Source organism: Chiloscyllium plagiosum, unplaced genomic scaffold, assembly GCF_037043375.1.
Source record: "Chiloscyllium plagiosum isolate Xiang-an unplaced genomic scaffold, Cpla_swu_hap1 HiC_scaffold_30, whole genome shotgun sequence".
Taxonomy (NCBI): domain Eukaryota; kingdom Metazoa; phylum Chordata; class Chondrichthyes; order Orectolobiformes; family Hemiscylliidae; genus Chiloscyllium; species Chiloscyllium plagiosum.
The window spans coordinates 21,866,356-21,880,402 of record NW_028270168.1 but is presented as its reverse complement, the minus strand read 5'-3'; the positions used below and the strand labels follow the sequence as shown (position 1 = coordinate 21,880,402).

Genomic DNA, 14,047 nt, shown 5'->3' with positions numbered 1-14,047 from the left:
TCCAAAATACAAACCTGTCCTTACAGATTGTCACAAAAGCAAGCCTGGGATTTCAAGTCTGTATGGATCAGTATTATGTAAATAGATGACAACCAGTAAGAATCTTTGCTTTACAGGTGTTACAATGAGACTTGCACCTTACTAACAGGTGTGCGAGAGAAAGAAATTAGTCATAGCTACAAATTTGACTTTTAATATGCCTCCCTTTCGCTTTGATCTGTAGTCAAACCAGTTTCTAGACATGATGCAGCAAGTTTCACATCCACTCTTGTTTTAATCCTCACCTTTGTATAAAATGCACCTTGTTCCACCCCAAAGTCTGTTCACAATGTTGCCCACCATCAAGAGAACTTGGGACCCACAGAAGTAGGCAAGTTTGTGCAGTCAGCGTGTCCTTCACAGCAAAATGAACTTTCCTGAAGTTAACACAGTGCCAGCTGCTTTACTCTGCCATCTAACTGGGGACAGACGACTTTCCAATTGAAAAGAGGCTGGGAGGTGGAGCTGCCTCCCAGTTTTATCATGGTAGCAGTAAGTGTATACCAACACATCATGGAAATGAAGGAAGTTGGTCTATGCTCAATTTGAGATCCTGGTGGCTTTCAGCTCATGGGGGCAGTTCTTTCAGGCTGCAATAGATTAGAGAAGGAGATCAAAGTCCAGCTTTGTGTCCCCATTCACAATTCAGGGAGTCAAAACTGAGAAGCTATTATAGCGGTGGAGCTAGACAGATAGTATTCAAGTCAGGGTATGACACACACCCTCGAGATTTGAAAGATTCTGGATTCAACTTTCCATTGTAGAAACATGAGCAGAGGTCAAGGCTAATACTTTGTTGTATATAGTACAGAGGCAAGGACTGCATTTCAGAATAGACCCTGGCTGCTGTGTCAAATGGATATTAAAAGCTTTTGTGGTTTCAAGGAGGCACGCACATAGTCATCATCATCATCCTGCACAAATGGCCAACATCCTCCAAACAATACCAAACATAACCTGCTCATTGCCTCTGTGCCATTTGTTGTATTTCCTACAATATTGCTGATACTGCAAAAGTCCTTAATTGGCTGTGAAACACATATCTAGGTCAGGTAAAGTGCTATGCAATTTTATCTACAGAGGAACCTCGATTATCCAAATATCTGATTATTCAGCAAGATCGCAAGGTCCCAGTGCTTGGCTAAAATGTTGTTATCCAGCAATTGATTATTCAGAATTTGATTAACCAAACAAAATACTCCCTGCCCATGGCCTTCGGATAATCGAGGTTCCTCTGTACTATCGAGTTTGTATTCAGAGGAGTGGTACACACAGCAGCTCAGTTGTTACATGAAGAAACAGGTTGAGAGAATGTAGGGTAGAGGTAATGAGTGCCTGTGGAACCCAGTGAATACCTTCTTCACAAGGCCCAATAAATTGTTATCTTTTTCGGAAAAACGTAGGCAAGTGTAGACAGGAATGAGAACAAAAGACAATAAACTAACCTCCCTAATGGAAGGCCCAGAAACCTGGAGAATCAATCTTTTATTTTTTAAATTTCATTCAATACTAAATCAAGTGCCACACTTACTTTTGCATTTAAAAAAACACACAACTTTTACACGTTTAAGACCCTAGCATTCCTTTCCATGTTTATTTAAAAAAAGGAAACAAACATTTAAATATAATCACTAGAAACTAAGGCAACAGCTCAAACCTGGGTAAATATACACTCATTCCTATGTACAACTTTACAATTATAGACCACCTCTTTAGAGATGGAGAATCCATTTACAGAAACAATGCTAAGCCAATCTGCGATCATCCAAATTGGCCTCTCCCTCCCAGAGTTTTGTTAAATAGACAAGCCTCCTTGTTGATCAGTGTTCAATTGTGAAGAATGCTGGAATGGACTGCCTTAAACAACACCCAGCTCATGTTGTTGGAGACATTGTTCACACTATGGTGATAAAACTGCTAGAACAATCCAAGGCATTTCAAAACGGTCCCTTTACTCATTCTAAGCCTTGTCTAAAAAGGTGGTGCTGATCAATCACCTGAGACACCCCCTCACACCCAAGTCTAGATACTAAGTGTTGGCAGGCTCCTTCACCATCAATCCAACCAGAATCTCAGTGACACAGTGTCTCATTATTCCAAAAAAAATCCTGCACCAAGGAGAATACAGAAGACAAACAAATCACAAGAGCTAACTTCAGACCACCCTTTGACAGGGCTCACCAAGCTGGGTGCAGTTTGGAAACACTTCCCTACAGAGAAAGACAGGGTGGGGGGGGGTCGAGGAAAGAAAAATGCAGAAATATACATTATGTCCAACGCATTATTGTATACTACAATATCAAGCAGCTCCCCTGGATTTGACCCTATCAAGGATGGGTACAATAAGATAACGACTATTAGTTTCAGTAACCTGTATTGTTAGTTGTGCCAAGAATTGGGACTTTCAACTTGGGTTTCCAGTCGAAACTCGAGTGAACAGAAGCGGTTTCAGGCACTCCTGGGCGAATGCTGCTTTCAGGGCATTGGCACGAGGGACAGGGTCTGTACAACAGCTCCAGCTCTCCATTGGACAGTAAACGCTGTCAGCCCCTTTACTTCTGGTGAGATCGGAAGCAGAAACGAAAGGTCATGTTGTAGCCAGTCCCAAGAGACTTCTACAGTGCATTCCACACCAAAAAAGAAAAAAGGACCGTCCCACCTCATTGCATGATCATTTATTTAGTTTGGATTTTGGCTTCATAAGGAGGTAGACATATGGAGGTTGGGAGCGGTGAACTAAAAAGAGGGGAACTGCAAACTCAGTAAACCTCTGTCACTCAAATACATAATATTGTTGGATTAGCCAATTAAAACTGTTTGCAGTTGTACCATGATCCAAACACAGTGTAATGTTCACTGTACACTGATACTATTAATACCCTCATTACTGCAACAGACTCTCCAGCTCTGTACAAACATTGCATGAAAAGACATCAAAAGACAAAGGCCAGAAAGTAGTGGCATGGTCCAACCAGCATCAAGATAAATGACTTGTGCTCTTGATACCACAGAAAAAGTTGACCCTAATAATATAGTATGCCATTCCAAAGTCCTGTTGTTTGGTGTCATGAAACAGTTTACATATTAAATCTCTGAAGTGAGGTATGAGATCTCTGATGCCGCCACCACCACTTGTGCTCTTTCCCTTCCTAGATTCAAGGTTGGTCTCCCATGTGCAATCCAAATGTCAGGAGATGGTCAAATAACCTGCCAACACAAACTGCTTGAGCCAGAACTCAAGGAACAACACTGGGCTAAACGTAAGCAACATTTGTGCCACACCGATGGAAAAAAAAAGAAAAATCCTATTTTTTGGATTCTAAGATGAAAAAAGTGAAAATAGATAAAAGATTTGCAACATAAATATTTAAGGAAGTGGATTGCTCTTTCAGAACATTAGCAAGGGTGTAATAAGTGGACTACAACAGTCCAATTCCAGTTACTGGCATACCACAGACCGAGTCTGGTGTAGATGCTGGGTTCTACTAAACCATTCACTTATAAACCAGCAGAATGAAGATACTTCTTCCATTGACCGAGCTTAGCGGAGAAAAGGAAAACAACTGAATCTTAAGCTGCAAGAGACTGTATAAACCTCCAAGAGTTAAACTCTTAAAACCAGATACAAAATGCTACAAATCACACTTTCACACAAGGCATTTTAATGTCTGATTGATGATATTTAAGCTAATTACCAATCGCAATATAAATATACAAAGTGGAAGTTTGCCCACGTCAGTATCCCATTGTTGAACAATTGTTCACCACAAGGGAACAATTTTTAAAAAGCCAGAGGCAAAAAATGATAATTAGGTTTGGATTTTATCCAAATCTGGACACAATAACTGATAACTGAACACATGATACACAGCCACATTTACTTCATTCAACTACAGACTGCATAATTCATTTGGAATCAAGTGAATCCTTCTTTTTGTTTTTTATTAGTTCCTCAAGTCCCCTCAAAATATATAAAGAAATTCACTCAGACAATTATCCACTAATCTGAATAAAGTTAAGGACAGTTTTTGGTCAGTGCTATTAAGATGAATCAATTTCTCTTGAACATGAACTTTACAAGAGTAGGCCAGCCTATGTGGGTGAGACAGATAGTGTTTAACAGAACCAGTTCCAGAAAAGGGAGATGGGTGGGCAGGGGGAGATGATGATTGACCCACAGTTTCAAGGCTCCAAGAGATGACAGAGGAAGGAGACAGTGACATGTTAGCTGGGTTTGAACACATAAGGACTCAGGGAGAAGGAAACCTATGCAGCAGGGAACAACATGGGCAGGATTGACAAATGTACTGTTGCCAGTGTGCCATACACCCAACTGTTTTTGCAACACAAGAGCACGGCAAGAGAACTTTGCAATGTTCTTGGGCCCCAATAAACTGTACACACCAACTGGCCCCAAATGTGAAACTCTGCAGTGTTTGAGTTTCTGTTGAGCTTTAAGAGCTGAAAATAAACTTCCATCTTACATAGGAGAAATGGAGGACTGCAGATGCTGGAGATCAGAGTCGAAGAGTGTGGTGCTGGAAAAGCACAGCCAGTCAGGCAACATCCAAAGAGCAGGAGAATAAACATTTCAGGCATAAACCCTGCATGATGAGCTGTGCTTTTCCAGCACCACACAATTAGACTTCCATTGTATGTAGCATGATACATTGGGTTTGGACGATGTTGGGCAAATTGGAAAAATAGTCCCTGATAGCCTCAAAGGTCAAAACTTGAGTCCAGAGAATTGGAAATTAAACTCGGCAATGATTTGCCAGGATGTTAAACATGGAAGAAACAGAGTTAAAATCTTTATCAACTGAAATAGCAAAATCACAAGGACTAGGCATCAAATGAAAGAATGATAAATTCAGTGAAACACTCACTAGAGAGACATGACAGTTACAAAGGAAACCATGTTCCCTCTCATACCTTCAACACTTGGGTCAAATGTCCACAAGATGTCAAAGACCCAAACATCAGCAACATGGACCACTCAGAATTCTCAGGAATCAGAGACAATCCTCTGGAGTGTAACAAAATCATCTGGGTGTTCAAACAGAAAGTTTGACTTTTCTCTTTGCACTTGCTATAAAACTCAGAATTAAAAAATACCTTTTTTTTAAAACCAAAAGTCCAGAATGATCTAACTCGGTAAAGAAGGAAGAGGAATTCACATTCCAAATAGTTAGGAAAGATGCAGAAAATACAAGGATGATTGGCCAACCAATGGGGCAGGGGCTAGGCAATCCAGGGCAGGAGCCCCTGACAACATTCAACAGGGACAGTTGATGCAGTTAAAAAAAAAATTGAAATTGGACTAAAGAACTGATCGGACAAGTCTGATCCCACACAGTACAGGGAGAATAAAGTGTCCTTGTAACAACAACCTCCATGCCACCTGTCAGCCTTCGTGACAATGCTGGTCATTAACCAGCCTGCTGCTGTCTCAGGATGGGATCATGAAATTGCCAGGGCTTTCTGCTGGTCACAGCTGATACAAGTACAACTCTCCTGAAATTCCACATCCCCAGTGCAAAGTGGCAGCTTTGTAGACATCAGCTTCGATTGCTTTTGCAAACACCAAGTTGAGGCAGAGAGAAAAGTTCCTTGGCGATTCATCAGACCTTCCTCCTGATCTGCTGGATCTTACAGCACAGCAGGCTGGTTGTGCCTGTGACAGCTCTTTAAAAGCCCTGTCCAACTTAACGCCACCCCACAGAAATTGTCTCCATAACCCTGCAAACAGAGTCCTTACTCTACCCGGATCTGCAGCACTAATCATGAACTGTTGCCAATGGAGGCTAGTGGGCACAGGCAAAGGGATAGAAACTGGTACAACCCTGTTTTGGGGTCAAAGCAGCTCCCGAGGCTGACATGGCTGGTGACATGTTTAGAACACAGTGAGACCTCCAACAGTAGGTCCAGGCAAGCCTGCAGACCCCAAATTGACCAACTTCAACCTATCCAGCATGGGACTGGTCGTTTTCATCAAATAGAAGCAGGCATCCGGAACAGAGTTCCCACTAAACGAGAGCAAGTCCTGGCTGCTCTGCGTGAGAACAGGAGCTGCCTTTAATAGTGTCGCTGGTCAGGCTGAATAGGACCTGATTAAAAGGGACGACCGCTGTCATGGTGACGAGCTTACACCTGCCTCCAATACCTCTCAAAACAACAAAGACTTGAATTTGCAAGAAAAGTAGGTGGTGCTCCTTGAATGGACCCAGTAGGAAAGCCAGTGTGAGACAGAGACCAAATGAATGGGGGTCCAATAAGGATTAAAACAAGTTTTGAAAATGCCAGAGGAACTCAGCAGGTCTGGCATGATTTGTGGAGAGGAAATCAAAATGAAATAGAGTCCAGTATGAATAGAAGCATTTTGAAGCACAGAGATGCTGGACTCAAAAGTTAATTTTGTTCCTCTCCATAAATGCTGCAGGACCTGCTGAGTTTCTCCAGCTTTTTCATAGTTTGTTTCAGATTGCCAAAATCTACAGCATTTTGATTCTATTATTTATTAAGATCAAACTGGACAACTTAGAGTCACAAATTCCTAATCCATTCCATCACTACCTATTCATGAAACATAAAACTGCACAAAAGGAGCTTATTAGACCATGATGGTCTCGGGTTAGTGAAAAGAAAATCAGATCAAACCACACCAGTCAATTCTTTTCTAGATCAGTGAGCTCAGAGCTTTCAAGATATCAAATACCATGTCTAAAAAAGGAGAAACAATGCAATTGCAGAGCTCCCAAACAGATAGCAACACCTGGCAGTCTGAAACATCCAGCGTACCAAAAACCTGCTCTCTCCCCAACAAATATAACAAAAATCCCACCAGAACCTGAGATGAGAACTGCTGTTGAGATCTTGGGTGGGAGCATAATGTGGAGATGGAGTCTGTCACGCTCAACTTTCCCTACATTCATCAATTTGCGGCCATCTGATGAATAAATAGAATGGGGGATTCAAAAAAAAAAGGAAAAGCTACAGAGGTGGCATACCTTCACACACCACTGGTGTCCAAAGCAGCGTTTCTCCTTTGCCACTGATCTCACCCACACCACCCCCCAAAACAATTCCTGCTGATCTCCCAAATTATCAGCTATCGATTCTGTACAACATCTTTAACTCAAACAGTTCTTGCTCGAAGCACGCACACACCACCTCAAATAACAACTATACACAATTTTATATAAAGCCTACCACTAAAATCTCTGCTCTATGTACACATCAACACTTTTTTTTTTGTTTAAGTTTCAAAAAGTATTCACAGATTTGCCAACTTTTCTGGTGAATCACCAGGTGCTGCTCGGTTTCGAAAACAGGAATGTTCAAACATTGCTTTGGTCAGGAGGTGGTCATCAGCAATGAACGAACACGCACACACACGCACACACAGAAGGGAAACAGGACTACGGTCAGTTCTGTCAAAAAGTATGAGGTGGGCCAGGGTTGACAGGCACAACTCCCTCAGCAAAGTCAGCCAACACAGTCACAAGAGGGAATGGCCCGCTATAAAAACATCACCATTAAATTTAATGGAGTGGCACTTCTTGATACACAGCTCATTAAAAGCATTCATCCACCATGGAGTGGAGACTTGAACTGCTGTAGGTCAGAAGATGCAAGAAATCACCAAAAACTCACACAGCGGTGGGGTCACTGAGGCAGTAAATGGTGACACCCAGCTCAAAAGCCACAGTTTTAGTGACACCATACGTTCCATTCTTGTGCCAATGTAATGCAGCTTTGGAAAGGAATGGTTTCTCCTGTCAGAAAAATGTTTTATCGGTCGTGCCTCAAAATGAAAGCAATCATCACAGAAAAGGACGAGAAAGGAAGAGTTAACTTGGTTGCCAACACCTCAGTGACAGCCAGAGTGGCTTTCAAGATAATCAAGGGTGCTCACCCTCATCCACAGGAAGTGACCGGTGCCCACCCTTATCCCCTGAGAAACAGCAATTTCAAAAGTTGATAAATTTAAGCAGAGTTTTAAAACTGGCATCATTTAAGATTTTCTTCTTCGTAAAAAAAAAGCACCATCAGAAATCCAAAAATTCATTTCAGATCAGTAAACAGTCGACAGACGAACAATCCATTAAACACACTCGCACTGGAGGGAGTCTCTCCACACATAACCATATTGACCATGAGTAACCCCAGCACCCCACCTCTGAGCCTAGTCACCCTCACCTGCAACATTCCTTCTAAGTTTCTCAGAGCTTAGAGGGCTGTGCGTAGTACACGTCTTTTTCCCTGGAGCGGAGGGGTGACCTTACAGAGATTTATAAAATCATAAAGGGCCATGCATATGGTGAATTATAGGGGAGGGAAGACCAAAACAAGAGGGCATAGGTTTAAAAGGTGAGAGGGGAAAAGATTTAGAAAGGGACCTGAGGAGCAACTTTCTCATGGAGAGGGTGGTGCATGTATGGAACAAGCTGCCAGAGGAAGTGGTGGAGTTGGGTACATTTAAAATACAATTAGACAGGCACATGGAATGGAAAGGTTTAGAGGGGTATGGGCCAAATGGGACTAACCCACACTGGGGATGAAATTGTAAAGAACACAAGAATTTGAAGGAGCAGGCCACTGGGCCCCTTGAGCCAGGTCTGCTTTCCCATTCGATTAGATCGTAGCTGATTGGATGGTGATCTCAAATTCACTTTCTAATTACTGATTCAACCCAGGCTGCATCCAACATCTACCCACTCACAGTCTGGGAGAGGCGGCTGAGCCCATTTTCCAAAGCTCCCAAATCAGAAAACAGGACTTGGGGAAAAAAAAAAACTCATATTTTGATTTCCTGGGAATTGCATATAAGAGCGAAGTAAATCCTGTGCTCAGTCTCTGACGATTTTACAGATTACCCTATTCTGGGGACCCAAAAAACTACAAGCTTTGTAAACAAAAGCCAACATGCTCGGTCACGCGAAAGACCAATGACAGAAACTCAGGAGCCAGAGGAGATAATGGTGCAAAGTGAAATCCACCATGCAAAACCCACAAATCCTAAACCTACCTCCACATGATCCCTCTGGAAGCGAGCGCACTAATTGGAAACAAGACAAAGACAGGTACAAACTATGGAAGGGGCACAGTGCAATACAATAGGGTAATGGTTAGTGATGTATTTCATTGTTTTCAAATGGAGCCAGAGTAACATTCACACAGCTCAAAGGCAGGGGAGTAAGAAAGCTGGGAATAAAAGACAGATGACTCACCCAAAATCTATAAAACGTGAGGAAGATCGGAGGGCAAGGCTTATTTTAAAACTAGTGGTGACAGGGAAAGGCAGCCCAACATATTGCATTGCCTGCCCCATTGCTCACCTCAAAATTTGTCACGAATTGTAAACTGGGCCTGAAATGACGAGCATCAATACGGTCAAATTTGATAAAACCAGCAACAAACATGTCAACAGTGACAGAGTGGCGAGACTCCCTCTTTGACACAGCCCCATTCCAAACTCAAGGCAGCACAGACTACAAGTCACAAGGAGCAGATCCTCTGCACGTTCCTCCCGGCTCCCACAGCCAATCCCTGTGATTCCAGACACTGGGATCATCACGCTCCTGCTAACTCCCAAGATGCCTTGACGACATCAGCAAGAAGTCCGCTATTGCCCCTTGAAACGTTCATGGGTAGACCGTTGGGAGCGAACGCCTTCTCTCTAAAAGTCATTCATCACCTTCAGGAAGATGGAGCCTTTGATGGAGCAGGGGATCTGAGGGTGGGGGTGGGATGTCGTAGGGTCAAATGGACTAGTTACGCAGCAGCTCATCAAGGTCATAGGAGTCAAAGAGGTCACTGACCCCTTCGCCATCCTCTAGGCTCCACAGGTAATCCTCCCGGTCCAAGGGCGGTGAGAAGCTGACAAAAGGGGTATCGCCATAGGACGTGGAGGGGAGTTGGTCCTCTGTCTGCTGGAGGAGGTGATGTGACAGGCCGAGCACCCCATCCTCACAGTCCAGCAGCGAGCTCGGCAAAACTGGCTTCAGGTCATCTGGAACTACGAGAGAGAGTGGAAAGACATGAATTAATTCGGCAGAACCTAGTACCGTTAAATAGATAGCACCAGGCTGTTCAGCCCCTCGATACTGTTCAGCCACCCACCTTCATAAAATCAATCACAGATTGAGGCAGCACAGAAGAGGAGTCATCTGTCCCTCTACGCCTCAACACATTAATCTTTACCGCACATTAAATCTACAAGTTTTAAAATTTTCAACAACATCTTGCCTTAACAGCATTTTGTTATAAGATTTCCCATTTTCTGCCTTTGTGAAGAAATACTTTGACACCCCGCACAAATGGTCTAACTTGAATTTTATACAGCCTTACCTTTGTCCAAGATTCTCGTTAGAGAAAATACAATCCCTACAGTGTGGAAGCAGGCAGTTCACACTCTCTGAACAGCAACCCACCCAGACCCAGCCCCTACCCTATTTATTTCCCATGGCCAATCCACCTAACCTGCACAGCTTTGGACTGTGGGAGGAAACCAGAGCAACAGACAGAAAACCACAGGGAGAAAGGCAAATGTCTGTGTGCAGTTTGCACAAAGGGTGGAACCGAACCCATGTACCTGGCACTGTGAGGCAGCAGTGCTGACGACTGGGCCACCGTGCCTCCCACTGTAATTCCTCTCCAACTTCCTGATCCGTTCCTTTAAATCAATCGACACCGAAATGGCCCAATCGTCCGTATGCGAGCGAAAACAAGAAGCCTAGTCTATGCAAGCTGTTTACAACTTAACTGTTACTTACTGCATCGTTGTGAGAATCCCCATCCAGCACCAATACATCCTTTAGAAGGTGCAACCTCTTAACTGCCCAAAGGACTCTTAAAGGTCTGGTTATACTAACAAACCTCCACCCCATGTTAATCCAGCTCTCTTGCAATAAAAGTCAACATTCCACTAGCTTTTGCAATGCTGACTTTAACTGCAAGGAAATGAAGTCTAAAAAGCAGGAAAGACTTGCTCCCACTGGGCAGGGTGTTGACAAGACTGTGTCTAGACATCACTGGTCTTCTTAAAACTTGGAAACTGTTCACTAGGCACATTCCGGTGATGAACAGGTTGCCTTATAAAGAAAGATTGGGCATACACCCATTGAAGTTTAGAAGGCCAATCTTATTGAAACAAGATGCTGAAGAGGCTCGACAAGGTAGATACTGAAAGTATATTGCACCGAATGAGGGAGTGGGCAAATTTTAACCATGGGGGTCTCCCATTTAAGACACTGATGAGGGGGAATCTCTTTTCTGATGGTCCCTAGTTTCTCTCCCTAGGGCTAGATTGCTGAATTTAAGACTAGAAAAGTCAGATTCTTGTTCTACAAGGGAGTCCGTGCTTAGGGGGAAGGGTGGGCATCAGCAGGAAGGTAGAAATGTGTGAAAACCAGATGAGCAAAGACCCCTAATGAATGGCAGCATATGCTTCAAGTGCCAAACAGCCTAGTCCTGCTCTGGTGGACAAGCCTAGGAATTGTTGCTTACATTAGTTTGTTACAAAGATTGTCTCAACCACTCTGCCCTTCTGTTTTACAAAACAATCCCAAACTCGCTTGCCCAGGCCTGAAGTGGATGACTCCAGGATTTCCTCCCACATCGAATTACCTTCCTCCTTAATTTCAAGTTTGCAGGCAATTTTCGGACATTCTGTTTCACTCTGGACTGGAGCACGTGTCCCCGGTTCAACCTTTGGGAGAATTGCAGAGACAGCACCCTCCTCCTTCTTAGGTGTGCTGTACTTCATTGGGCTGTTTTCCTCCATTGCTTCCTCTGGACAAAGGTACACCTCGATTGGACCGTTAGTGCTCTTCAGGTAAATCTGCAGGTTCTCCTGCTAAAAGGAGTACACAGTGCTGGTCAATCTCGGAAGTTAGAGATCAGCTGATTCCACCCAACATTAGACTTTCAATGTGTGACAATCCCTGCAGTACTAGTTAATTCGTGTAGGTGGCACCAATGAGGTGTTTCAACAACATCTTGCAATTTAATGGGGACATTTGAATGGAAAACTATTCCTAGATGGTCCACAGGAACGATGCTAAAACAAAAAAGGCTGCCAGGTCACATTACACCAGGACAGGTGACCGAAAGAATAGCCGGGAGGGAGATTTTAAAGGAGCATCTTAAAAGGAGGAGACAGAAGCAGAGAGAGTCCAGGGAGAGCAGTGAGAGTTTAGGCACTGTCGCTAATGGTGAAGCAAAATAAACAAAGCAGATGCATAAAAGGCCAGAATGGAGGGGTTCAGAGGTCAGAGAGTTGTAGGAGATAGAGGAGTGGTGAAGGCAGGTGCTCGGAGAGTTGTGTATATTCTGGGGAGGGGTGGAGGTGGAACAGGTGTCAGAGCATGAGAGAAATAGTTATATACAAAAAAGTGCACATTTTGAATTTCAAGGATGCACTGGTTTTGATATTGCAAATTCTAAACTTACACAATTGGCATCTGCCATAACAGTGTAGCTCCATCCCTGGCCACTAGGTGGTCCCAGAGCACTTTGCCTGGTTTAGAAAAGTTTATAGATATTTTTAATCAACTTGTTCTTACACAACTCTTAAACCTGGGCCTCAGGGCTCAGAGGCAGGGACACAACCACAGCACTACAACAGCCCCGAGGGAGATTTATAAACTAAATTAAGTCTCCACTCGTTAAGTTTGGATCAGGTGGTGTCATTCAGTTATCACGATTCAGGGGATCGTGGTTAAAGTGTATCATTTCACACCTATGCCTAACAAAGACCTATGGACCACACTTTGAAAACTATTAATTCAGCAAGCTTCAGCTGCCTTTTCTCAGGAAAAGGGAGTCACAATTTCTGAAGAAGCATTTTACTGTTTTCTGTTTGGGAGAGAAGCTAAGTGCTGGAAATGTTGAGCAAGTCTAGCAGTTAGAGAAACGAGCCAGGTCTCTAGTCAGTGAGTTTAGGGTCTTCAAGCTTCTGAGCAAGAGAACAGCGTGGGAGAATAGAACAAACATGTCTGTGCTTGGACAGAAAGGGTCTTCCTCAAATCACCAGGTTCGTATTTTAAGGTCACCTTATCCTAGACTCCCTGACCAACCAAGAAAGATTTCTCTCTTTCCTTTCAAACACCCAGGACAGAAACATCATTCAGATCATCCACTAACCTTCTCTCGTGGAGTAAATTCCTCCAATAGAGGGGGTCATCAACTGATTTCACTTACCTCCCCCTCCCACCCCCATCACAAAAAGTGAAGCCACTGTCTCATCCAATGCTTTGCATGGCCACTAGCATCTAACCCTCTTCCAGGTCCCCACTCTCTTAATGACAGCTTAGTCACGGATGCCCTGTTTACAGCAAACCTTGAGGTCGGAGGATCATGCTAATCCATAAAACCATTGCTTTAATTCGGCTTCAGCAACCGACTCAGTTTTGTGTGGCATCTTTCTGAATTCTTGGGCCAATGTCTATATAAATAAAGTTAATTGTTTGTATTCATTGATGGGACATGAGCTTCACTGACCCAGCCAGCATATATTGCCCATTCCTAATTGTCCAGAGGGCAGTTCTGAATCAACCATACTGCTGTGGGTTTGGAGTCACATTGATATCCGACCACGTAAAGACACCAGATTCTCTTCGTGAGAAAGAACAATAGTGAACCAGATAGCTGATACAATACTTGACAATGGTTACATGATCGCCATTAAACTAACTTCATTCCAGATTTGTATTGAACTCAAATTGCACCATCTGTAAGTGTGATTCAAACCAACGATGCCAGAACATGAACCTGAGGTTACTGCTATGCTGTGTCCCAATTATTAACACACTGCTGATGAAAACACTAACAGTGATAATATTTCAAAGCTATTTTATGGTGATATTCCAAACCACATTGCAGTCAATGTCTTAGATTCCAATTGTTTGGAAATTACTTGAGCATGTAGCCATTGTTGGAATGTATGGACCACACAAGCCAATTTACATAACCAACTCTCCCAAACAGCAATGCGAGCAGAAATGTG

At 43.3% G+C, this 14,047-nt stretch overlaps 1 protein-coding gene across 3 annotated transcripts in view; it reads right to left on the bottom strand.

Annotated features, from left to right (window-relative positions):
* Nucleotides 1-1,505: 1,505 nt before the first annotated feature.
* Nucleotides 1,506-14,047, bottom strand: part of e2f2 (E2F transcription factor 2) — a 51,875-nt gene continuing 39,333 nt past the window's right edge. For all 3 annotated transcript variants that reach the window (XM_043717574.2, XM_087976801.1, XM_087976802.1), the window contains exons 6-7: nucleotides 11,668-11,896; nucleotides 1,506-10,057 (exon numbers count right to left, since the gene is read on the bottom strand). In XM_043717574.2, coding sequence (XP_043573509.1) covers nucleotides 9,810-10,057; nucleotides 11,668-11,896 — 477 coding nt within the window. In that variant the 3' untranslated portion in view covers nucleotides 1,506-9,809. The remainder of the gene's footprint in view (nucleotides 10,058-11,667; nucleotides 11,897-14,047) is intronic.